Consider the following 27,161-nt stretch of genomic DNA (forward strand, 5'->3'; position numbering starts at 1 on the left):
TAACATTGTGTACAGTTCTGTGCTGGGCACAGAAGGTACCCATTCCTAATCTGGAAACGTTCAAAGAATCATAGAGTTTTAAGAAACATAGCTAATCCTTTTGTAATCCTTCCCTATTGGAGAGATAAGTAAACTGAAGAGAGAAAGTGATTTGCTGAAAGCTCCACAGCAAGTTAACAGAAGAGTTTCAGTGACCTTTTCATTAAAATACATGGTGCTAGCCACAAAACGGGAGATGCAATCATCAATAATAACAATTCATGTTCATATACTAAGTTTATGAAGTGCTTTTCTTACAATAACCTCATCAAATAGGTAGAAAAAGTGTTGTCATTCTTATAGATTTTTACAGATGGGAAAACTGAGGCTCACCACGTTGCTTCTCAAAGGCAGAGATGAACAATCATGGAAAGACTGTCTTTGGGTTTTAACAACGACGTATGAGTAGGTTAGGGATGAGTAGAAGAGAGTGTGGAGGCTATTCCAGTTCGAGGGATCAGCATAGGGTAAAAAATGAGCAGACAGGCAGAAATTATGTAACATACAGAGGAGGTTGAAGACTCCCAAAGTGGGAACTGACCAAGGGTCAGCCGCTTGGTTTTCTTCCTCTAGCCTGTTCACGACCATCACAGAAAATCATCTCAAGTTCAGTTCCAACGTACTCTTGCTGAGATCTGTCACACAACAGCTTGAACGTGTATTTTTCCTGGACCATATTTCAGCTTTAGCACCAGCTGTATATGTGTTTGTTGGTTCAAGTCTTCAGCCGTTTTATATTAAGTAGTAAATACGAAGGAAAATGAGATGTTTAAGTGGCACATGGATGGCTTTGTACCAGACTATTTAAGAAAATGGCTCTGGAATATTTAAAAAAACCAAAAACTAATTGTCAAGGTTGTGACTCTGAATTGTTACACCTGGGGCTGGTTTCTTAGGATTACAAAACAGAGATTCCTTTTGGAAAGGACTGGCATAAAACACCAAGATTACTCAGGTCTTGCTGTGTTGAAGCAAAAGCTCTGGATAGCTCACTGTCCTCCAGTTGCATGCTGACCATTATAGTTCATGCCTTTGCTTACATCATTGCTCAAGACTGGAATAGAGATTTTCTACTCTACAGCCTACCCTCTTTTCAACTCTGCCTGCTGAAATCCTTATCTTCCTTTGAGGAACAATTCGGATGCTATCTCTTCCATGAAGCCTCCCTTGAGTTCTCAAAGTTGGCATTCAGACTTAGGTCTCCTGAAATGAGTTCTCCCTCACAGAATTGCAGGGCTAGAAGTGACTCAAGAAGACAACGTATACCTGATCAAGAATTGCTTCTACCACTACCCTGACAAGTGCTCATCCAGTTCAATACAGGCTGGTTAGATTCGGCTTCTTCCACGGAAGGACTTTGTTTTAGTTTTATTGATATAGTTTGCTTTTATATCTCATTCATTTTTATTATATCTCTTCTCACTTGCCAATCTGGTGAACTTGCCATTAGCAAAGATAAAAACAAAACAAACAAAAAACGATTTCAGCAAAACCGACCCACAGATTATCTGACAGCGCAGGCAGTGACTCTATACTCATAGACCCCCATAAAGTACAGGGTACAAAATTCTCCTTTTGTAATCATTGTCTAATTTGTATTATCACTGTTTATGTGTCTTGTCTCTTTTATTAGACTCTAAGTGACATGAAGGCAAGTATTATAAAGGTAGCTTAGTGTAGTGAGGACACTAGCTCTGGAGCAGTAAAACCTGGGTTTGAATCCTGGTTTTATACTTACTACCTGTGTGACCTTGGTCAGGTCTCTTATCTCCACTTCCTGGCTTCTTCGGCTTCCTTCAAGTTCCACCTAAAATCCCACCTCCTATAGAAAGCTTTTCCCTATTCCCCTTAATGCTAGTGCCTTCCCCTTGTTCATTATCGCCAAACTATTCTGTTCATAGATTATCTGTACCTAGTTGTTTGCAAGTTGTCACCCCTATTAGACTGTGAGCTCTTGGATAGCAGCGACTGGGTTATTTTGGCTTTTTGGGGGTATCTCTGGCACTCAGCACAGTGCCTGGCATATAGCAAGGTCTGAATAAATGTCTATTGATTGATTTCCCCTCACTGGGCCTTTAGCTTCCCTGTTTGCAAAATGGGGACTCAATAAGCATTTATTATATGCCTACTATGTGAAAAAAATTCCTCAAGGAATTTCCATTCTACTAGTAGGATGCAACATTTATACAGGTAAGTCATTTAAGGAGGGGAAGGGCACAAACAACTAGGGAGATCAGGAAAAGCTTCTTGATCTGATCACAGAAACCAGAGCTGGAAGGGACCTAAAAGGTTCAAGCTCCTCATGTGGGTGAAACCTAAGATGAACCTTGAAGGATGCTAAGAATTCCAAGAGGGATTGATGAAGAGAGTGTGCATCCCAGGCACGCATCCAGCCTGTGCATGGACATGGAAAATGAAATGTCAAGTCCTAAGAACAACAAAAGGACACTTTTGTGAGGGGAAATGACGTACGATGATCCTGGAAAAGTGGGTTGGAACCAGCCTACGAAGAACTTGAAAGGATAAGCTAAGGAATTTATATTTTATCTTGGAGGCAACAAGAAGTCACTAAAGCTTCCTGAGAGTGCAGTGACATGGTTAGACCTGTGCTTCACTAAGATTATTTTGGCAGCTGTGTGGAAGACAGAACGAAAAAGGGAAAGAAAGGAAGCAGGAAGATCAATTAGAAGGCTACTACAATAGTTTGAACAATCATAATCCTTGCACTATCTGGCTTAAAAGGTTGTGAGGAAAACCCTTTGTAAATTTTAAAGTACGAGAGTAAAGGGACTTATCATCATCTTTTTCATTTCTTTTAAGTAAATCAATATCATGATACAATTCTGAGGTCTGCTGAAGGGAGGAATTCAATGACTATACAGACAGGCAGCAGACTTGGCCTACTTCATATGCAAAGAACGTGTAGCAGTTTGCCTCTTGGGGCCCAATTTATGAATGGTGACAACCACACAGGAAATGAAAGTGTTTTGTTTTACAGAGAAATAAAATCCTCCCTGGGGGGAGTGAGTTTTTTTACCCTTTGCTCCTGAGGTTCCCAGGCTCAGGGTACTCCTTGATCCTCTGACACTCCTGGAACTTCTCTGCTTTGCGGGTGGGTGCCAGACATGCTAGTTCCTGCCGCACTGGAGGTTGTAACCTCCCCATGTTATTGCTTCAACGGGCCTGACTCAGGCCTCTTATGCATGCTTCCCATGGTAAGCTGTGCTGGGGATTTTCCTGAGAACTATTTTATTAGCTCTCCTGGGTGAGAGCTCTGGGAAGAAGTTACTTATCCTTCACCCACTTTTAATGATGGGGAAGGCCACAGGAAAAACACTGCTTAGCAAATGAATGGTGCATGTAGGGACTGAAATCGGTCAGTCAATAAATGTCCAACAAACATTGATTAAGCAGCTACCATGTGCCAGGCCTTGTGCTAGGAACAATATTTTCGAATACTAAACAAATATTTAATTGACAGCCTAAGGAGTCAACCATCCAGGAGGGACAGGAACCTGGTTCCAGGATTCACTATATGCTACAAGTTCACTTTGAATCCACCTTGAAAAGTCATTTCATCTCTCGACTCCTCCGTATATGATGTTTCCCAAGACAAACCCTGTGCTGTCACCAGACCCATTTTTACCATCCTCTGAACAGACTTTGTGCTTTACTGCTTTTGTGCCTTGGCTCATGCTCCTCCCCCTCCCCCTCTTCCTCCATCTCTACATCTTGTAAAACATTTCTTAAACGTTACCTTTTGGTTTTAGATGACATTCATTTCTGAATATCTCTCTCCCCTACTCATCAAGCCTTTTCTTGTAACAAAGAATAAAAAGAAAAAGAAATGGTTTAGAAAAACCACACAGTGCATCAAACATGTCTGACAACTTGTTCAATGGTCCACACTCTTAGTTTTTCCTTTCTCCAATGCAAGGAGAGAGGTACACTTTCTTAGTTATCATCTAGGGGCTAAGCTTGGTATTCAGAATTACACAAAGCTCACTTTCATTTTTGTTGTTTTTTTTTTTTCTTTCTATTTATGTTGATTTAGTCATTCCTGTTTACTTCACTCTGCATTAGTTCATAAATTGTCCCATGTTTCTCTGAATTCTTCGTATGGCATAGAATTTTCTAAATTCTTTCTTATGGTTCAGAAATAATTTTATTACATGAATATATTATGATTTGTTTAGTCATTCCCCAGAGATAGACATTTACTTTATTTTAAATTATTTGCTATTACAAATAAAGTGCCACTGTGAATATTTTGGTATCTATGGGACTTTTCTTTCTATCTTTGCTCCTAAGTGGCAGCAAAGCCAATGAATATGGAGATTACAGTCATCTTTTTTCTCCCTTTCCTAAAGTATAAGTACAAACTGATTCTTGGAATGGAACAATTAACAGTTCTACCAATAATGTATTTCCTTTCTTTCTATTACCCCTCTGACACTATTTTCCATCTCTGCCAATTTTCTGGGTTGGAAATGCAACATTAGAGGGTTTTTTTTTGATGGGAATTTTCCGTATTAGTAATGTTTTGGAGCACTCTTATATATAGCTGTTAATATCTACAAATCTTCTTCTGACTACTTTTCTACTGGAGAATGGCTCTTGCTCTTATATATTTGTTAATTCAGATCCTTATTAAAGACTTTTCCCCCACTTGACAATTTCCCTTCTTATTTTAGTTACATTGTGTGTATATATGTGTTTGTGTGCAAAAATCTTTTCATTTCATTTCATCAAAATTTTTCATCTTTTATAATCGTCTCTATCTTTTGGTAAGGGTTCTCCTCCTAGCTACAGTTGTAAAAGTACCTCCATTCATTCTCCTCCTTTAAAAAAAATGTTAGCATTTATAAAGTGCTTTAATGTTTGTGAAGTGTTAATACGTAATGTTATCTCATTTGACCCTCACAAGGTAGGTGCTATTATTATCTCCATTTTATAAATGAGGAAACTGAAGTTGAGAAAGGTCAACTGACTTGCCTAGGGTCACACAGCTAGTAAATGTGTGAGGCAGGATTTGAACGCAGACCTTCCTGACTCCATGTCTAGTGCTCTACGCACTATGCCACATTAAAGCAGGACAATGGTAGAGGTTCTCCTTTATTAATATCAATTACAACACATTTTAAATTGCTTTATAGAGTCAGGAAGGCCTGGGCAAGTCACTTAATTTCTCTCAGCCTCAGCTTCCTTATCTATAAAATAAATATAATAATAGCACCTATCTTCTTGGGCCTGTTGTGATGATCAATTGAGATAATGTTTGTAAAGTGTTTTGTAGACTTTAAAGCATTATATAAATGCTAGCTATTAGTATAAAGCCCTTTACTCACAACAATCCACCAAGGTAGATAATGCTAGTACTATTATACTAATTTTACTGGTAAGTCAATTGTAGCTCAGAGAAGTAAAGAGATCCATCTATCATCATATGACTTGTAAGTAAGGAACTGGGATTCAAACTATTTATTCTCCAAATTGAAGTTCATTATACTCTAATGCTTCTGTTCCATGAACTCCTGTGGTCTACAGCAAATCAGTTATGTTCTGTCTTGCACTCTTTTAAGATTATCTTGTATTATTATTGAATTCTTGCATTGTTAAATAATTTTCTAAGAATTTGTGCCCATTTTCCCCAAAGAGATTATAAAGTCCTTGAAGAAGGGCATTGTGCCTTATCCTTCTTCATATTCCCAGTGGAACTGAAAACAAAGCCTTGCTCATATAGTAGGGTGATAAATTTATTTCTGCCAACTTAATCTGATTTCAACTACAATTGGAATATTCCTCTCTCTGGTTCTCGTTCTTAATTCCTTGCTCTTATTCACCTTACTTATCTAATCAGTTGTCAAATCTTATTTCTATTTCTACATCTTCTCCCCATTGATACAACCACTACCCTAATTCACGTCCTCATCATCTCTTACTTGGACTACTGCAATAGTTTCCTTTGGGAATCCTGCCTTAAGTCCAAAGTGATTTTCCTGAAGTCCATGTCACACCGACCCCCTCCCCGCCCCACTACTTCCCACTTAATAAAAATTAAATGATTCCCTTTGATCTCTATGATCAGATATAAACTCCTCTGTTCATCAATTAAAGCCCTTCATAACTTGGCCCCTTCTCATCTCTCTAGTCATTCTCTGAAGCAAACATACTGGGCTACTTGCTACTCCTCAAACATGACAATATGTCATCCATCTTTGTGCCTTTGCAATGTCTATCATGTGTCTGATAAGTTATTTCCCCTTTTTTCCATCTTTTGGAATCCCCGGTTTCTCCAACAGGCTTTTTTTGGTTCCTTTAGCTCCTAGTGCCTTATCTTCAAAGGTTATTTTGTATCTGCTTTGCATATGTTTTGTATACGCATACATGCAAACGCATGTTGTCTCTCTTTAGAATGTAAGCTCCTTGAGGACAGACACTGCTTTATTTTTGTCTCTAACAAAAATTCCTAGCGCGGCGCCTGGCAAGTGCTTAATAAATGCTTATTGATTGACTGAACTACCAGTAATGATAATCATCAAGTAAAGGTGTGAGACTTCTGTTTGTTCTACAAATCTTAGGCTTCTTTCCTTCCTTTTCCCTGACGTCTACTTTCCAATATGTTTCTCCCCATCTTTCCTTATTTCCACCTTTACAATGAAGCCACTGAATTCCACAGTCTACATTGATTTAATTTAGAGGGTCTTGAGGCTTTTGTAAAATGTCATTCTTGCATTGTCATTCTCTGCAGATGATGCTGGTACATATGATACAATTCTAACCACAGTGGTCTTTTTTCAAATATTTATGCTAAGTACTGCAATATGGGATTCCTGCTTGAGGAGAGTAAATGCATCAGGAGTACTCTCGCTAAGTATGGGTGAGTAGCCATGGTTTTTGAATGGAACTGTTATTTCAATGGCACAGGAAGCCCTGATGGGGAAACGTCTTCTGTATTATGTTGTGGTCATAAGGACTACAAGAGTTTCTGGAAAAAATGACATGAGATACAAAATGGAAAGACTAAGAAGAACCTTAGAACAGATGATAGACTAGCTGATCCAAAAATCTGAATGGACCAAAGACAAGAAACATTAAAACACAACCTCGAGATTAAAAAAAAAAACAGAAAGAAAATGTAAGGAATTAAAAAAAAAAAAACAACCTGGAAAAGAAATGAAGGAAAGATAACCTAAGAATTTTCAGACGATCTGAAAATTAGGACCATGAAAAGCTCAGATACTATATTTGAGGAAATCATAAAGGGAAATTGCTCAAATCTCTTAGAACCAAAGAGTGATGTAAAAATAGAATCCACTAGTCACCTCATGAAAGAAACTCTACAATGAAAAACCTTTGGAATGCCATAGCCCAAATCTAGTGATTTCAGGTCAAAGAGCCAAAAGAAACAGTTCAAATAGAAAGGAACTATGGTGAGGTTACCATAAGCCTTGGCAGCTCAGACACTTGACATTTACTAGCTATGTGACCCTGGGCAAGTCACTTAACCCTAACTGCCTCGTCAAAAACAAAACAAAACAAAATCTTATAGATGGAACAGAAATTTGATGAAATAGAGAATTTCTAAAGATTACTGATGAAAAGGTCAGACTGAGTACATACTGTGAAACAGAAATGTAGAAGTCGAGAGAAACATAGAGAAGTGTATATATTTGATCAACTGGAACGGACTCCATGAGGATGTAGAAGAAACAAGGTCTTCTCAAAATATGAATGTCCTCAAGGATCATAGATCAAGTTAAATATTTGAGGTAGGGTGTCTAGGGAAGGTTTTATTGTTTTGACAGACTTGGGAAAGGAGAGAAATGGAAGGGGACAATACAGACAAGATAAAGTGGAAGAAGGGTTGGGAACTCACTACTTCACACAGTAGGGGTGCATGAAAAGAAGAGTATGAACACACGGAGGATGAGGTGGGGCGGGGGGGCAAGGTACCCCAGGAACACTTTCCTCTGAACTGGACAGAGAAGACTGAACACAGACACACAGAGTATGGTGTAGAAATATATTAAACTCAACAGAGATGAGGCAAAAAAAGAGGGTTTAAGAGGGAAAGCAGGAGAGGTAAAGGAAAAGTAATACCTGTGATTGGGGATGGGTAAAGGGGAAGAGGAGAAGAATAATGGAGTAGAAAAACATTGGTTCATTTACAGATCACAAATGTTAGGCAAACTCCTCTTTTACTACTTTTCTTCTTTGTAAAGAGGGTGGTAAGGGATAAAAGAGCAAAAAGCACAAGGGGACAAAGAAAGATAAATACACAATTAACAGTAACAATCACAAATACAATAAATTTGTCCATAAAATGGAGAAGATAGTAGAATGGATGAGGAGAACAAAACAATATGCTGTTTACAAGAAAATAACATAAATATTTACATGCACAAAGTGAGAGGTTGGAAGACAATTTAATGTTTCAGGTAAACTTAAGAAAGCATAATAGTAATCATGATTTCAGATAAAACTACAGTAAATATAGACATGATAAAAAGAGATAAGGGACACTATATTATGCTTCAACACAGACAACATAGATAATGAATCAATATTAATGCTTAATATATATGCATGAGATGCTTAACATCTCACATCAATACTTAAAGGAAAAGTTTGTCAAATTATACAGAAAATAAGATAGTAAAACTATAGTAGGAGGGGATCTTAATGTACCCCTTTCAGACTTAGAAAAATCAAACAAAAAGATAAAGGAGAAAGATATTATAGACCTGAACAGAACTTCATAAAAATTAAGAGATGATAGATCACTTGCAATTACTGAATGGCAATATAAAGGAATTTCCCCATTTCTCAGTCATGCATGGCACTTTTACAAAAATTGACCATGTGTTGGTAATAAAAACTTCACAGGAAATGCAGAAAAGCATAATTGTGAAACATGTTCTTCAATGATCATGAAGCAATAAAAATCATATACAATAAAGGTCCTCTGGAGAAATGATTAAAAATTAATGAGACAAGATAACTTAATCCTAAAGAATTGATAGGTCAAAGAACAATTCAGAAAATAATGAGAAAAAATTATGAGACAACATACTAAAACATTTAACTTTAGAGAACATTTATATCTCTAAATTATTTCATCAACAAAAGAGAGAACAAACCAATGAATTGGACATACAACTAAAAACAACAAACTAGAAAACCAACATATCAACTCCACCCCCACTAAACACCAAAGTAGAAAATCTGAAATTTAAAGAGATTAACAAAATTGAAACCAAAACCAAAAACTGAAACAAAAAACCCCCAACAAACTATTGAATTGATAATTATAATTAAGAGCCGTTTAAAAAAAACTAATAAAATAGATGAAAAGGTAATCTTACTTTAAAAAGAGAATAAAATTAAATTGATTATATAAAAATAAAAAAGGAGAATTCACAACAGGTAAAGAGGAAATAAAAGATACTATCAGAAACTATTTTGCCCAGTTATGTATCAACAAAACTGATGACTCAGATTATACAGATGAGTAGGAAGAGATAGAGAAATTACTATCAAAATAACTATGGAATGTCTAAAATATCTGGGAATCTATCTTCCATGAAACACCAGTAATGATTTGAATGCAACTACAAAATATTCTTTATAGAAATAAAGATGTAAATAATTTCTCATGGGTAGGCCATACTGATAAAACACAATGTAACAATATTATCAAAGCTAATTTACTTATTCAGTGCCATCCTTAATAACCAAAGGCTTATTTTATAGAGTTAAATTCTGGAAGAAAAAAATCCAGAGTCTCAATGGAAGTAATGAAAAAATGTAGAAAAGAAGGACTAGCAGAGTCAGATTTCAAATTATAGTATAAAGCAGTAATTCTCAAAACAATTTGTTATTGGCTAAAAATAAGACATTTCAGTCAGTGGGACAGATTAGATTACAGTTTATAGTAACAAACAAACATTAGAGCATAGTATTCAATAAACTCAGGGTTCCCTCCCTTTAACTGGGGCAAGAACTCATATTTGACAAAAATTGCCGTAAAAAGTAGAAAGCAGTCTGGAAGAAATGAGGTACAGATCAATATCTTAACGTCATTTACCAAGGTAAGGGCAGGTAGGAGGCACAGTGGATAGGGTGCTGGGCCTGGAGTCAGGAAGACTCATCTCCTTGAGTTAAAATCCAGCTTCAAACACTTACTAGCTGTGTGAACCTGGACAAGTCACTCCAGTATCTTTGCCAAGAAAATCCCAAATGGGGTCACAAAGAGTGCAACATGAATGAACAACAATAATACCAAGGTAAACTCCAACTGAACACGTGACTTTGAAATAAAGTGACAGCACCATCCAATTAGAGAAGCAATGAATAATTTCCCTTCCTAATTCTCTACATCACTAATAATTAAAGAAATGCAAATTAAAGAAACTTTGAGGTTCTACCTCACACTTATCAGATGGGCAAAGATGACAAAAGAAGAAAATGGCAAATGTTGGAAGGGCAGTGGAAAAAGATACACTACTGCACTATTGGCAGAGCTCTGAAATGGTCTAGACATTTTGGAAAGCAATTTGGCACTATACCCAAAGAGTTACTAAAATGTACAAACCTTTTATTCCTGCTATACTACTACTAAGCCTATTCAGATAAATCAAAGAAAGAAGGAAAGGATCTATATGTAGGAAAATAATTATAATGGCTCTTTTCGTGGTGTCCAAAAGTGGGAAGCTAAGGGTGGCATCCAACCTACTGGGAATGGCTAAATAAATTATGGTAATTATATCAGCATACATGGTAGTATATTATTGTACTGTAAAAAATGATGAAATGGGGCAATTTTAGAGGAAATTGGGAAGATTTCTATGAACTAATATAAGGCCAAATGGGCAGAATTAGAATGATTCATATAACAATAGCATTATAAAGAAAAACAACTCTGAAAGAGCTTAGGACTTTTCATTAACACAATGAAAAACCACAAGTCAAAAAGAATGAAGATAAAACATGCCATTGACCTCTTGACAGAAAAGTGATGAATTTAAAATGTAGAAAGAGACATATATTTTTGTACATGGTTACTATGGGAATTTGTTTTGCCAGACTACGAAGTTACATATTTAGGACTCAATTAAAAAAAATTACTTAATGGGAATTGGGAAGCAAGAAGGATAAATTGATAAAAAAATTTAGAGCTAAAAACATGCTGCTCTTTTTGTGGTGACCAAGAATTGGAAATTGAGGGGATGCCCATCAATTGAGAATTGGTTGAACACGTGGTATATGAATGTAATGGAATACTATAAAGAACTATAATGTGCTATAAGAAATGATGAGCTGGTAGACTTCAGAAAAACCTGGAAAGATTTGTATGGACTGATGCTGAGTGAAGTGAGCAGAACCAGGAGAACATGGTACATAGTAACAGCCACACTGTGCCATGACTAACTTTCATAGACTTGGCTCTTCTCAGCAATGCAAGGATCTAAGACAACTCCAAAAGACTTGTGATGGAAAATGCTATCCACATCCACAGAAAGAACTATGAGTCCGAATGCAGATCAAAGCAGACTATTTGCTCTTTTTTTTTTATTTTGTTGTTGCTTTGCTTTTTCTTTCTCATGGTTCCTCCCATTGGTTCTAATTCTTTACAACATGACTACTGTGAAAATATGTTTAATAGGAATGTGTACGTATAGCCTATATCACATTGCGTGCTGTGCTGTCTTAGGGAGGGAGGTGGGAAAGGAGGAGGAGAAAAATTTAAAACTCAAAAGCTTATGGAAGTAAATGCTGAAAACAAAAATTAAATAAATAAATTAAAATAAAAAAAGATAAACATGCTAATACTAAAGATAAAAAGAAAAGAATTAGAAGGAAGAAAAAATTTACCCTTCAGATCTGTGGATAATAGAAGAATTTATTACCACAGAAGGTATATAGAGGAACACAAAAGACAAAGTGGATAATTTTCCTTATTTAAAATTAAATACATTTTGAAAACAAAATCAATGCAGTTAAAATTAGAAGGGAAAAATGTAGATGGAGAAAAAAATCTTCACTACCAGTTTCTTTGACAAAGGTCTTATATTTAAGATACTTAAGGAACTTACTCAAATTTGTGAAAAGGTAGTTTTCAAAGGAGATATCAAGCTATCAATAGCTATATGAAAAAAATCTTCCAAATGACTAATAAGTAGAAAAATGCAAATTAAAGTAACTCTGAAGTTCTACCTCACACCCATCATATTGACAAAGATGACAAAAAAGGAAAATGATAAATGATGGAGGGGCTATGGGAAAACCCTGCTTACCAATATCATCCTCTAAGACTTACAGTGCAAAATTGTGCTGGTAAATAATCTCTCTCTCTCTGCAGCTAGATCACATGAGATAATATATGTAAAATAAGCTTTACTAACTTTAAAATTCTGTATAAATGTCAGCCACCATTGATATTACTAAAATGGTACCACGTACCCCAGGACTTTGGGGCTAGAAGGCATCTTAAAGATCATCAGGTTAATCAATTAAACTACAAGCATTTATTAAAGGCCTGCTATGAGCCAAGCACTGTGCTGAGTGTTAGTGTTACAAGCACAATGAATGAAAAAAATGCATGACATGCAAGTGAATTGGATTTAAGTGAGGGAGGGTCATGCAAAGTCACCAGACTCACTTCCTCCTCCAGAGCTATCTGGGTCCAATGGCAAGATATAGATCAGGACTACTGGAGATGGCCCTGGATGCGGTGGGAGACCTGATCTCTATCTTGCCACATATATATAGCATAGACATGAAGTAGATGAATATAAATATAGACAAAGTAGCTAGAGAGAAGGGAGAGCACCAGCAGTGAAGAATAACTTCATGCAGAAGATGGTGCCAGAGCTGTGTCTTAAAGGAAGAGGGACTTTCTGAGGCAGAGGTAAGGAGTGTGTGCATTCCAGTTCTAGGGGACAGCCAGCACAAAGTCATGAGGTGAAGAGCTGTGTATGAAGATCAGAGATGCCAGCTTAGCTAGACTGAAGAATATGGGACATGGAGGAATATCCAAGGAGGCTGGAAAGATAGGTGGAGCCAGGTTTTGAAAGGTTTTAAAAGCTAAACAGAGGAGCTAATATTTAATCCTAGAGGTAACAGGAAGTTCCTGGAGTTGACTGAGGAAGGGAATGCATGGCCAGTTCTGTCCTTAAGGAAAATCACTTTGTAGCAGCATTTAGGATGAAACAGAATAGTGAAATATCTGAGAGAGGGAGACCAATTAAGATGCTATTTTAATAATTAAAGTGAAAGGTGATGAGCACGTGAAATAAGGCAGTAGTGAAGTACATGGAGTAAAGGCGTCAGATGCAATGCACTGATTTTATAGAGGAGGAAACTAAAGGCCAGAGAAGGGAAGTGACTGGCCTGAGGTCACACAACTGGTAGGAGAGCTGAGGCTACAACGCAGCTCTCTCAAACACTCACTCAGTTCAATATTCTTTCTACTACACCACACTTTACACCTTATAACTGGCATGAAGAAATAAACTCCATTAGTTCCTTCCTAAACAAAGTCAAGAAGCATTTAATAAGTGTCCATAATAGGCAAAGCATATTGGGAATGCAATAGTAGCAATTTAAAGAGTTAGGTTATGAACCCAGGTCTTTAGACTTAAATTCTAGTCCTTCTTCCACTCTACCACGCTGCCTGAAGCCCAACTAGCCAACTTATCTAAGGGAACTGGTAACTCAAGCTATTAACATGGACCATGGCATTAAACGTGGCATATGGGGGAGGACAGACCTTCATCAATGCTAAAATATATCGGAAGAGCTGCTTTCTTTGGCAGAAATGAGGTTTAGACCAATATCTTACATCATTCATCACAATAAATTAAAAAAGGATATGTGATCTGAATACGTAAGATCATAACATTAAAAGAACAACCACAACAAAGCACTAGAAGCAGATCATTTACCTTTCATACCTATAGCTAAGGGGTGAATTCCCTCCATTTTAAAGTAATTTTTTTTTCCATTATGAAGCATTTATTTTTCCCCTCCCACTTCCTTTCACACAGTGAAAAGAAAGAAGGAAAAAAAAAGAAAGAAGTGGAGAGGAGAAAAAAAGGGAGGAAAGAAGGAAGAACTCCCGTATTATACAAACACAGTCAAAACAAATTTCCATGTTGGCCACATCCTAAAGTATGTTTCTCATTCTACAAATTTATTAATTATTTTTCTGTCATGAGGTGAGAAGAATTCTTTTTTAATCAATCCTCTATAATCATGGTTCATTTCCTTGATCAGAGTTTTTCAGAATTGTTACTTTTTATAATATTAATTTTATAGTATAAGTTGACCTTGTTTTGCTCACTTCATATTCTGCACCAGTCTTCTAATCTCTTCATTTCTTATAGCATAATAGCATTCCATTACATTCATATATCATAATTGGTTCAACAACTCCCTAGCTGACGGGCAACCCTTTAGTCTCCAGCTCTTTGCCATTATGAAAAAAAAAAACAAAACCAAAACCAAAGACAAAACTGTTATACTTTTGTACACATAAAACCTTTTTAGGCCTAGTAGTGGTATCACTGGGTGAAAGGGCATGCACAGTTTATTAATTTGTTGAACATAGTTCCAAACTGTTTTTCAGAGTAGCTAGACAACTTTACTAACAATGCAACACTGTGACTATATTCTAGCTGCCATTCCAACATTTGTCATTTTACTTTTTAAGGTGGAACCTCAGGGTTGTTTTAATTTTGCTCTAATTATTAGTGACCTGAAGCATTTTTTTTTCTTATGAACATTGAAAGCTTGTGTTTCTGGGAAATAAGATCTTTACTCGAGAAAGTTGCTGCAAAGATTTTTTTTCCCCAGTTAAATTTCCCTTTCAATCGTAACTCTTAGATTTGTTTATGTGAAAACTTTTTCAGTTTATGTGATCAAAACTGTTCAATTATCTTTTGTGATCCCATCTATCTCTAGTTTGGTCATGAACTCTTCCCTATCCATAGATCTGAAAAGTAATTTCTTACTTGTTTCTCTATTTTGTTTATGATGTGCCCATTTATATCTGGGTTGGGTACTCATTAAGAACTTATTTTGATATATAGCATAGGGAGGTGATATAATTTGTACCACACAGTTGTCCCGAAAGCATCTGGCAATTAATGAATCTTTCCCTGGTAACTGAGGTCTTTGGATTTATCAAATTCCTGTGTTTATTTGCTTTTGTATGCTGTATTTCTAGTCTGTTCCACTGACCAATCTATTTTTTAACCAGTACCAAAGTGTTTTACTATTAATTTATTTTGATTCATCAACAATCACTTTCATAAGCATGTAAGTTTTAAATTTTTCTCCCCCTCCCTTCCCACCTACCTCCCTAAGACAGCACAGCACACAATGTGATATAGGCTATACATATACATTCCTATTAAACATATTTTCACATTAGTCATGTTGTAAGAAAGAATTAGAACCAATAGAAGGAACCACAAGAAAGAGGAAAAAAAAACAAAACAGAAGAAAAACAAAGAGCAAATAGTATGCGTCAATCTGCATTCAAAATCCATAGTTCTTTCTTTGGATATGGATAGCATTTTCCATCATGAGACTTTTGGAGATGTCTTAGATCTCTGCATTGCTGAGAAGGGCTAAGTTTATCAAAATCAGTCATCACACAACATGGCTGTTACTGTGTACCATGTTCTCCTGGTTCTGCTCACTTCACTCAGCATCAGTCCATATGAATCTTTCCAGGTTTTTCTGAAGTCTACCTGCTCATCATTTCTTACAGCACAATAGTATTCCATTACATTTATATATCACAACTTGTTCAGCCATTCCTCAATTGATGGGGGCATCCCCTCAATTTCCAATTCTTGACCACCATTAAGAGCTGCTATAAATATTTTTGTACATATAGATTCTTTTCATTTTCATTTTTTATCTTTTTGGGAAACAGACCGAGGAGTGGTATTGCTTGGTCAAAAGGTATGCATGGCTTTATAGACCTTTGGACATAATTGCAAATTGTTTTAATGATTATTGCTTTCTAGTACTGTTTCAGATTTTCCCTTTGCTTCCCTCTTCTTTTCATCATTGCCCTTGAGATTTTCGCCCTTTTTTTCCTCCACATGAATTGTGAACTTTTTTTTTTAGCTCTATGAAATATTGCTTGGCAATATTTTGGCACAGAATAAGTAAATTAATTTAGGTTATAGTTTCATTATTATATTAGATTGACATAACTATAAAGAACTAATGTTTCTCTATTTAATTTAATCTGTCTTCATTTCTGCACGGTGTTTATAACTAGATTCATTTCCTGGGTGCATCTTAATAGGCAGACTCCCAAGTATTTCATAAATTCCGTTGTTATTTTAAATGGAATATCTCTGTTTCATCCTGCGGAATTTTACTGGTATTCTACGGAAATGTTGCTGATTTGTGTGGATTCAGTTTATTTTCTGCAATTTTACTAAAGTTACTATTTATTTCAATTAACTTTTTAGTTGGCTCTCTTGGATTCTCTAGGTACACCATCTGCAGAAAGTGATAATTTTGTAAGCAGGATAAGAAAGTAAACAGTTGATCAGAAAAAAGAAATCTTTGTATCAAATATCTCTTATATCCAAGATACTTAGACAACTAATAGAAACACATAGGACCAAAAGCCATTCTTCAACTAGTAAGTGGTCAAAGACAGGAAGAATTTTCAAAAGAAATGAATAGTAACAACCATATAAAAGGAAGGTCCAAATCACTAGAGAAACATAAATCAAAACAACTCTGACATTTCACTTTAAACTCAGTAAAATGTCAGATGACAAAAGAAGGGAAGAGTTGTTGTTAGTGAGGCTGTGGAAAGATGGACTTAGTCATATACTGCTGATAGGTCCAACCTTTCTGGAAGACAATCTGGAATTATAGAAGAAAGTACATAAAATGCCTATACACGCTGGCCTAGAGATTTCATTGCTAGGTATATATCCCAAGGAGGCCAATGGCAATAAGAAAGGCACCATATACACAAAGATATTTATAGCACCATTTTGGAGAAGAATTTATGACTAAACAAGAGACAGAGAGCATTACGAGATGTAAAATGGATAATTTTGATTATATTAAATTAAAAAGCTTTGGCAAAACAAAACTAATGCAACTAAGATTTGAAGGAAAGCAGAAAGCTGGGGAACAATTTTTATATTAAGTGTCTCAGATAAATGCCTCTTTTCTCAAATATGTGGAGAACTGAATCAAAAATTTAAGAATACAAGTCATTCTCCAAGTGATAAATGATCAAAGGACATAAAAAAGCAGTTTTTAGATAAAGAAATCAAAGCTATAGTCATAAGAAAAAATGTTCTAAATCACTATTGATTAGAAATGCAAATTAAAACAACTCTGAGGTACCACCTCATACCTGTCAGATTGTAAAGGAAAATGATATATGTTGGAGGGAATGTGGAGAAATTGGGACACTAATGCACTTTTGGTGGAGTTGTGAACTAACCCATCATTCTGGAGAGCAAATTGATACTATGCCCAAAGAGCTATAAAACTGTGCATACCTTTTGATTCAGCAATACCACTACTAGGTCTGTATCTCAAAGACATTAAAAAAAAAAAAGAAGGGGAAGGACCTATTTGTACAAAACCTTTTATAGTAACTCCTTTTGTGGTAGTAAAGAATTGGACACTGAAGGAATACCCATCAATTGGGGAATGGCTGAACAAGTTGTGGTATATGACTGTAATGGAATATTATTGTGCTATAACAAACAATGAGGATGCTTTCAAAAAAACTTGGAAAGACTTATATGAACTGATGCAAAATGAAGTAAGCAAAACCAGGAGAACATTGTACACAAGTAACAGCAATATTGTAAGGATGATCAACTGTGATTGACTTAGCTCTTCTCAGCAATACAATGTTCCAAGACAGTTCCAAAGTACTCATGATGAAAAATGCTATCCACTTCCAGAGAAAGAACTGATGGGAGTCTGAATGCAGATCAAAGCATACTATTATTTTTCACTTTTTTTCAGGGGGGAGGGTCTGTGTTCACTTCTACAACATGATTAAGATGGAAATGTGTTTTGCATGATTGCACATGTATAAACTATATCAAATTGCTTATCATCTCAGGGAGAGGGGAGCAGAGGAAGGTAATGAGAAAACTTGAAACTCAAAATTTTAAAAAAGGAATGCTAAAAATTGTTTTTACATATAATTGGGAAAAATATTATTTAGAATGGTAAAAAAAAGATTCACAAGTTAGAATCTTGAATATAGAGCTACTTTTTGGCTACTCCAGTAGACCTTCAATTTCATCAGTGAGGGTATTCACTGTACAGATGTAAACCAGCTGTGGTCCACAATGCTCTTGAATGTGATTCTAACCAGATTAAAGTCTAGTTCCTATCTGATTTTAATGTATTGATGTATAGATTAGAAAGAAAAAATAAATGCTTCCCTTTTATCTACTTGACTTGTCACTGTATCTCAGAGAAAATCAGACTGCATTTGTGCCTCATCTATGGACAGTATTTTACTATTTTCAAATATTTTATAACATTTGAGCATGATAATAATCCACTCAGGCCAGGGAGGTACTATTACCTCAATTTTACATTTGAGAAAAATCAAAGCTCAAAAGGTTAATTGTATATATTCAAAAATTACACTGTAAGATGGTGGCAGGCCTGGGACAAGAATGCAGATCTCTATCCTTTATACTCTTTTCATTGACTTCTTTTTTCTAGGACTTCCTGTACCTTCCCAACCCTCACCCTTCCTCAGCCACAATGCAGTGTTGCCGAAGAATTATTTTTTTTTCTTTTTTAAGGCAACTGGGGTTAAGTGACTTGCTCAGGATCACACAACTAGTAAGTGTCAAGTGTTTGGTCTGAGGCTGGATTTGAACTCAGATTCCCCCTGACTTCAGGGCTGGTGCTCTATCCACTGCACCACCTAGCTGTCCTATAGAAGAGTTTTTTACACATTATCATGTGCAGCCCTCTGCCCCCACCTCCCATTTTACCAAAGCCTAGCAACAAAGAGTTATTGGCCAAAGGTCTCACAGATCATTTCTTTCTTGTTGCTATGATACAATACATAATTGCAATAGAATTCCCAATACTTTTAAAAATTAACTTTCGAGTTATCAAATTCAAATTTATTTTCTTAAGAATGAGAAGCATATCTGTCTTTTTTTTTTCTTCAAACTTCTTACTATGAAAGCAAACCTACAAATCAATCACAATTTTTGACCTCAAGAGATATTAAGGGGATAAATTTGAAGTCTTATACTTAGGTTAATAAGTCCACAATAAAGGTATGAGATGGGGTAAACATGGTTATAGAGCAGTAGGAGTAAGGAACAGTCTTGCAGTAGACTCTACAAGTTTGATATGAGTTTGACAAGTCTGACCAGGCAGCCAAGAAAGCTAACTGGCCCTGGGCACTATTAAAAATGGTGTAGTATCCAGAACGAAGGAGCTGAGAGCTCTTTTGTACTCTGCCCTGGGTGAGGTATCATGCTCAGTTCTGAATAGCATATTTTAAGAAGTATACAACCTAAAGTCAGTACAAAGAAGAGTGCCCAGGAAATAAAAGGAGTTGAAAATCAAGTCATATCAGGATCAGTTATATTAAGTGGGCATGTTTAGCATGGTTGAGGGGGTGGTGGGAGAAAAGAGAGGAAGGGGAGGCAGATAAGCAACAAGCACTTGGAGGGCTGTCATATAGAAAAGACATTAAATTCCCTTTACCTGGCCACAGAGGGCACAGCTAGAAACAATGAGTGAATGTTGTAGACACAGATTTCAATTCAAATACACAAAAGAATTTTCTAACAATTAAAACTATGCAAAAGTAGAATGAACTGCTTCATAAGGTGATGTGTTTCCTATTGCTAGATCACTTTTCAGGATGTTGCGTGAGTATTCTTGCTTGGGTATTTCTAATTTTGAAATTCTAGGATTCTCTAATTTCTGACACAACAAGGTGGAGAGCTTCTCAGAAACATTGCCCATGGTGTTATAACTGGCTATTTTACAACTCAAATCAAAGGACTTACCATCTGACCATCAGCCCATGCTCCATGAAATTTTTCAGGTTAGGAAGAGTCTGTCTTAAATCAGGAGTCCCTAGCCCATGTTGATATCTCAGCTGCAAAAAGAGAAAGAAAAAAGCAAAAACAACACAAACATGAAATGGGTAAGCATTCAGAACAGTCATTAATTCATTTATGGATACACTCATTTAGAGATGACCTGGATGAAGAACTAGAGGGTACTTCTCCAAAATACCTTAGCCCTTTATAATCAACCAGTCTCTTAGAATTCCCGTAGGTCCTGCCATGACATTTAGAAGAACCAGTCACTCACCATCTGCCTTGTACTCCTCTCCCTTCACAATGGCTGCCAGTATGCATCTATTGAGATGATCACGTGTTTTCTGTTAGTTTTGTTGTTGTTATGATCAATTATGCTAATAGTTTTCCTAATGTTGAATCAGCCCTGCATTCCTGCTATAAATCCTACCTGGTCATAGTGCATTATTCTTGTGATAAGCTGCTGTAATCTATTTGCTAATATTTTATTTAAAATTTTTGCATCTATATTCATTAGGGAAATTGGTCTATAATTTTCTTTCTCTGTTTTGATTCTTCCCAATTTAGGCATCAGCACCATATTTGTATCATAAAAGAATTTGGTAAGACTCCTTATTTGCCTATTTTCCCAAATAGTCTATATAGTATTGGAATTAATTATTCTTTGAATGTTTGATAGAATTCACTTGTAAATCCATCTGGCCCTGGAGATTTTTTCCTAGGGAGTTCATCAACGGCTTTTTCAATTTCTTTTTCTGAGATGGGGTAATTTAAGTATTTTACTTCCTCTTCTGTTAATCTGAGCAATTTGTATTTTCATAAATATCCATCCATTTCACTAAGATTATCAAATTTATTGGCATACAGCTGGGCAAAATCGTTCCTAATTATTGTTTTAATTTCCTCTTCCTTGGTGATGGATTCACCCTTTTCATTTTTGATACTGGTTTTCTTTTTTTTTTCAGTACAACTAACCAAAGATTTATCTATTTCATTTTTTTTCATAAAACCAGCTCTTAGTTTTATTTATTAGTTCAATAGTTTTCTTAATTTCAATTTTATTAATCTTTCCTTTGGTTTTCAGTATTTCTAATTTGGTGTTTAATTGAGGATTTTTAATTTGCTCTTTTTCTAGTTTTTTTTTCTTAGTTATATGCCCAATTTATTGATCTCCTCTTTCTCTATTTTATTCATGTAAGCATTTGGAGATATAACACTTCCCCCCTAAGAACTGCTTTCACTGCATCCCATAAGTTTTGGTATGTTGTCTCATTATTGTCATTCTCTTGAATGAAGTTATTGATTGTTTCTATGATTTGTTATTTGACCCATTCATTTTTTAGGATTAGATTATACAGTTTCCAATTAATTTTTAATCTATCTTTCCATGGCCCTTTATTACATATAATTTTTATTGCATCATGATTTGAAAAAGATGCATTTAATTTTTCTGCTTTTCTGCATTGGATCGTGAGGTTTTTTTGGCCCTAGGTCAATTTTTGTGTATGTGCCATGTACCACCAAGAAAAAAGTATATTTCTTTCCATCCCCATTCAATTTTCTCCCGAGGTCTATCATACCTAACTTTTCTAATATTCTATTCACCATCTTAACTTCTTTCTTGTTTATTTTGTGGTTAGATTTATCTAGTTCAGAGAGGGGGAGGTTGAGGTCCCACACTAGTATAGTTTTGCTGTCTATTTCTTCCTGTAACTCCCTGAACTTCTCCTCTAAGAATCTGGATGCTATACCATTTGGTGCATATATGTTTAGTAATGATATTACTTCATTGTCTGTGGTGCCTTTTAGCAGGATGTAGTTTCCTTCCTTATCTCTTTTGATAAGATCTATTTTTGCTTTTGTTTTGTCTGAGATCAGAATTGTTACCCTTGCTTTTTTTAACTTCAGCTGAAGCATAATATATTCTACTCCAGCCTTTCACCTTTACCCGGTGTGTATCATTCTGTTTCAAATGTGTTTCCTGTAAACAACATATTGTAGGATTATGGTTTTTAATCCATTCTGCTATCTGCTTCCATTTTATGGGAGAGCTCATCCTATTCACATTCACAGTTACGACACAGAGAGTGTCTTTCTCTTTGTCCTATTTCCCCCCGTTTATGCTTTTCTTTCTCCTTTCTCCCTTTCCCTCCTCACTAGTGTTTTGCTTTTGACCACCATCTCCCTCAGTACCGCCTCCCTTTGGCTGCCAGTATGAAGCCTGTTGCAGTAAGCCCTAGAGGAAAGTTCACATGTCTAAACACTTTGGGCTAGGCCCTTTGATGTCACTCTCTCCTTTACTAGGATCTCTCTATCTAACCACCTGCCTCCATTTATGTACATTCCCCAACCTTACCATTGCTACTGTTGAGGTCATAACAATCTGCTGCCCTGAGATTCTGAGTAGAGCCACACGGCAATAAATTACCACTCAGTATCTCTGAGATTCTGAGTTGTACTTAAGCTGAAACTCCTCGTCCTGGCCACCACTACATGTTCCTTTATATCTAATTATGTCAGCCTTATCTCTCCTATGTCCTTATCTCACTCTCTCTTATTCTACCATTATTCCTTCATAGGAGCATAAATCTAGAGCTGGAAGGAAGGACATAAGAATTCATCAAGTCTAAACACTCTCTCCCACCATTTCATAGATAAGGTACTGAAACCAATGGTAATTAAGTGGCCTGTATGCAGTGTGACAAAGTTATTAAATGCTGGAGGCAGGATTTGAATCCATGTCTTCCTAACTACAAGGCCAGCACTCAGGGGCAGGGCCAGATTTCAAACTCAGGTTTTCTTGCTCCAAGCTTATCTTCCACACTGTACTGCCTACTATCAGACTGTAAACTTTCTATCAGTAGGGTCTACACCATTTATTCATTTTTGGATACTCAACACTGATCAGAGACCCTGGCATATAGTAGGTATTTAACAGTATTTGTTGGACTGAATGTTATAGTACTTTTTCTCCAGAAAAATCTCATCAAATTCTTTTCTAGTTTGTGTGTGGCCTTCAACTGATTTAGTCTGTAAGTCAATGGTCCATTCATAAAAATAAATGTTCTGTATCCTTGACCTAGAGATTTTTAATGGCCAGTTTAGTCTTTCAGAATAGCCTGGGTAGAACAATGCTAAAGAGCAAGAGGAAGAGACTTAAATGACCTCCTGATGACCACTATCTATAGTTAGTGACTTCATCTCTTGCAGAAAATACAAAAGCTTTTTCCATATACTGATAAAAGCAGAATGGCTGGTGTCCAGAGCACATTCCTAAATTCACTGTTTCAAAAAAAAATGAAAGCACAAAATTGTTTACACATGGGCATGTACATTTCACCTGTGATTCATACAGAAAAATATTAAATATCAAAAAAACATGTTTAAGTAACACCACACTGCATTTCTGAGGCAATGCACAGTGACTCATTGTCCCACTTTCAATAGAAGTTAGATGTTTAATTCCCTTCAGATGCCACATTGAAAACATCTCTCTGTGGCTGATTCAAACCAAAGAAAGAAAATGTAGGCATTCTAAATTGTTACCTGGGCCTAAGTTCATGTGTTGCACAGCACAATGTTTTTGGGTTTTTTTTTAATCACTGAATCATATAATTTTAAAGCTAAATAATATAATCTTTATTTTACAAGACAGAAAAACTGAGCCTCAAAGAGAACAAATGACTTGCCTAAAGTTATACAGTTAACTGATGGCAAGGCCAATGCTAGAGCAGGCATCCTCATTCCTAGTGCAAAGCTTTTCCTATAACACATTGCCTCCATTTCAGATAAACAGAATCATCACCTTAACTTTCAACTGGGTCTTCAAAGGATTTAGAGGTGGAAGGGACTTCAGGGAGATCATCTAGTGTGGTTGTCTCATTTTATTTTATTTATTTATTTATTTTTTTAAATTTTTAGGCAATTGGGGTTAAGTGACTTGCCCAGGGTCACACAGCTCCTAAGTGTCTGAGGCCAGATTTGAACATAGGTCCTCCTGACTCCAAGGGTGATGCTCTATCCACTGCACCATCTAGCTGCCCCTACGGTTGTCTCATTTTAAAGAGGAAGCAAAAGAAGTGGATGGAAGTTAAATGACTTTCTTATCTAAGGTTATACTGCCAGTCAAGTAGCAGAACAGGAATTTGAATCCAGGTTATCTGACTCTAGGTCCAGTGTTTTACCATAACACATTGTGTCTTTTCAAAAAGCTTCATAATATATACTATTCTACAAGCTTTCCTCAAAACTCCTTTGGTTTACAGAGCCTTTCACCAAAACAACCTGATCTTGTATGTATTAATTATAGATATAAGTCAGAGAGATTTTCATACTGGCTTCCCTCACATTGTGTGTGACAGGCAGGTAAGACGAAGGAGCTCCTCCCCACCCTGCCTTACTTCTACCTGAGCCTCTATCCGTTAAGGATGTAACTCCTTGAGGACAGGAACTGTTTAATTTTTGTCCTTATAATTCCAGCACCTAGAACAATACTTGGCACAGTGCTTAAGAAAAGCTTGCTGAATAAATGTTAATCACCTAGTATACTCCTCTCCTTTTGTAAAAGAGGAAACTGAGGCACACAGATAAGTAGTTTTTCCTTTAAAAAAGGACTTTAAAGTAGAGACTGGATAATAAGTTACTGAGAACGCCGTCAAAAAGGACTTCTATTTTTTTTTGTTAATAAATTTATTTATTTTTAGTTTTCAACATTTACTTCCACAAGATTTTGAGTTCCAAATTTTCACCCCATCTTGCCCTCCCCCCACCCCAAGATGGCATGCATTCTAAATACCCCTTCCCCCAGTCTGCCTTCCCTTGTATCTCCCCCCTGTTCTTATCCCCTTCCCCTTCTATTTTCCTGTAGGGCAGGACAGATTTCTGTACACCATTTCCTGTATTTCTTATTTCCCAGTTGCATGTGAAAACATTTTTTTTAAACATGTATTTTTAAAACTTTGGGTTCCAAATTTTCTCTCTTCCTCCCTCCCCACTCACCCTCACTGAAAAGTCAAGCAACTCAATATAGGTTATATATGTACAGTTATGTAAAACACTTCCATAGTAGACATGCTGTGAAAAACTAACTCTATTTCCCTTAATCCTATCCTGCCCCCCCATTTATTCTATTCTTTCTTTTGACCCTGTCCCTACTCAGAAATATTTGCTTCTGATTACCCCCTTTCCCAATCTGCCCTCCTCTCTATCATTCCTCTACTCTCTTGTCCCCTTCCCCACCTATTTTCCTGTAGGGTAAGACAGATTTCCATACCCAATTTAGTGTGTATGTTATTCCCTCCTCAAGTCAAATCCTATGAGAATAAGATTCACTCATTCCCTCTCACCTTCCCCAGTTTCCCCTCCACTGTAAGAGCCTTGTCTTTCCTGTTTTTTTTTTTTTGTGAGATAATTTACCCCATTCTACCTCTCCCTTTTTCCTTCTCCTAGTACAATCTGCTCTCACCCCTTAATTTTACTCTCCAGATATGACCCCTTCATCTTCAACTCACCCTGTGCCCTCTATCTATCTATCTATCTATCTATCTGTATACATACATACATATATATTTTTTTCCCTCCAACTACTCTAATACTGACAAAGGTCTCATGAGTTACAAATATCATCTTTCCATGCAGGAATGTAAAGAATTCAAACTTATTAAGTCTCTTACGATTTCTCTTTCCTGTTTACCTCTTCATGTTCCACTTGAGTCTTGTATTTGAAAGTCAAATTTTCTATTCAGCTCTGGTCTTTTCATCAAGAATGCTTGAAAGTCCTCTATTTCACTGAAGGACCATTTTTTCCCCTGAAGGATTATACTCAGTTTGGCTGGGTAGGTGATTCTTGGTTGTAATCCTATCTCCTTTGCCCTCCGGAATATTATGTTCCGTGCCCTGTGGTCCCTTAATGTAGAAGCTGCTAAATCTTGTGTTATCTTGATTGTGTTTCCACAATACTTGAATTGCTTCTTTCTGGCTGCTTGTAATATTTTCTCCTTGACCTGGGAACTCTGGAATTTGGCTACAATATTTCTAGGAGTTTTCCTTTGGGGATCTCTTTCAGGAAGAGATTGGTGGATTCTTTCAATTTCTATTTTGCCCTCTGGTTCTAAAATATCAGGGCAGTTTTCCTTGATAATTTCTTGAAAGATGATGTCCAGGCTCTTTTTTTGATCATGGCTTTCAGATAGACCAATAATTTTTAAATTCTCTCTCCTGGATCTATTTTCCAGTTCAGTTGTTTTTCCAATGAGATTTTTTACATTGTTTTCTAATTTTTCATTCTTTTGGATTTGTTTTACAGTGTCTTGATTTCTCATAAAGTCACTAGTTCCCAATTGCTCTATTCTAATTTTTAAGGAAGTATTTTCTTCAGTAATCTTTGGGACTTCCTTTTCCATTTGGCCAATTTTGCTTTTTAGGGCATTCTTCTCCTCATTGGATTTTTGGACCTCTTTTGCCATTTGGGTTAGGCGATTTTTTAAGGTGTTATTTTCTTCAGTGTTTTTTTTTTGGGTCTCCTTTAGCAAGCTGTTGACTTGTTTTTCATGATTTTCTTGCATCACTCTCATTTCTCTTCCCAGTTTTTCCTCTACTTCTCTTACTTGCTTCTCAAAATCCCTTTTGAGCTCTTCCAAGGCCTGGGACTGATTCATATTTTTCTTGGAGGGTTTGGATGTAGGAGCTTTGGCTTTGTTGTCTTCTTCTGGTTGTATGTTTTGATCTTCTTTGTCACCAAAGTAAGATAATATAGCCTGACTCTTTTTGCGCTGCTTACTCATGATCCTGGCCAATTACTTGAGTTTTAAACTCTTCGTTAAGGTAAAAGTTTGCTTCCAATGTGGAGAATATACTGTCCCAAACTTCAGGGGTTTGTACAGCTGTTTCCAGAGATACTTCCAGGAACCAGTAAATTTTCAGTTCTTCCAAGGTGGTATGATAAGGGGTGAGGTGTTTCCTCTCCACCACCACAACAAGCTCCACCAAGACAGCGCTCCTCCTCGCCTTACGACTGCC

The 27,161-nt window shown here is 36.3% G+C and overlaps 1 protein-coding gene across 2 annotated transcripts in view; it reads right to left on the minus strand.

Annotated features, from left to right (window-relative positions):
• Positions 1 to 27,161, minus strand: part of UVRAG (UV radiation resistance associated) — a 463,865-nt gene that overhangs the window by 42,743 nt on the left and 393,961 nt on the right. For both annotated transcript variants that reach the window (XM_027848208.1, XM_027848210.1), the window contains one exon: positions 20,109 to 20,200. In XM_027848208.1, coding sequence (XP_027704009.1) covers positions 20,109 to 20,200 — 92 coding nt within the window. The remainder of the gene's footprint in view (positions 1 to 20,108; positions 20,201 to 27,161) is intronic.

Source organism: Vombatus ursinus, unplaced genomic scaffold (assembly GCF_900497805.2).
Source record: "Vombatus ursinus unplaced genomic scaffold, bare-nosed wombat genome assembly UNPS02005659.1, whole genome shotgun sequence".
In the NCBI taxonomy this organism is placed as follows: domain Eukaryota; kingdom Metazoa; phylum Chordata; class Mammalia; order Diprotodontia; family Vombatidae; genus Vombatus; species Vombatus ursinus.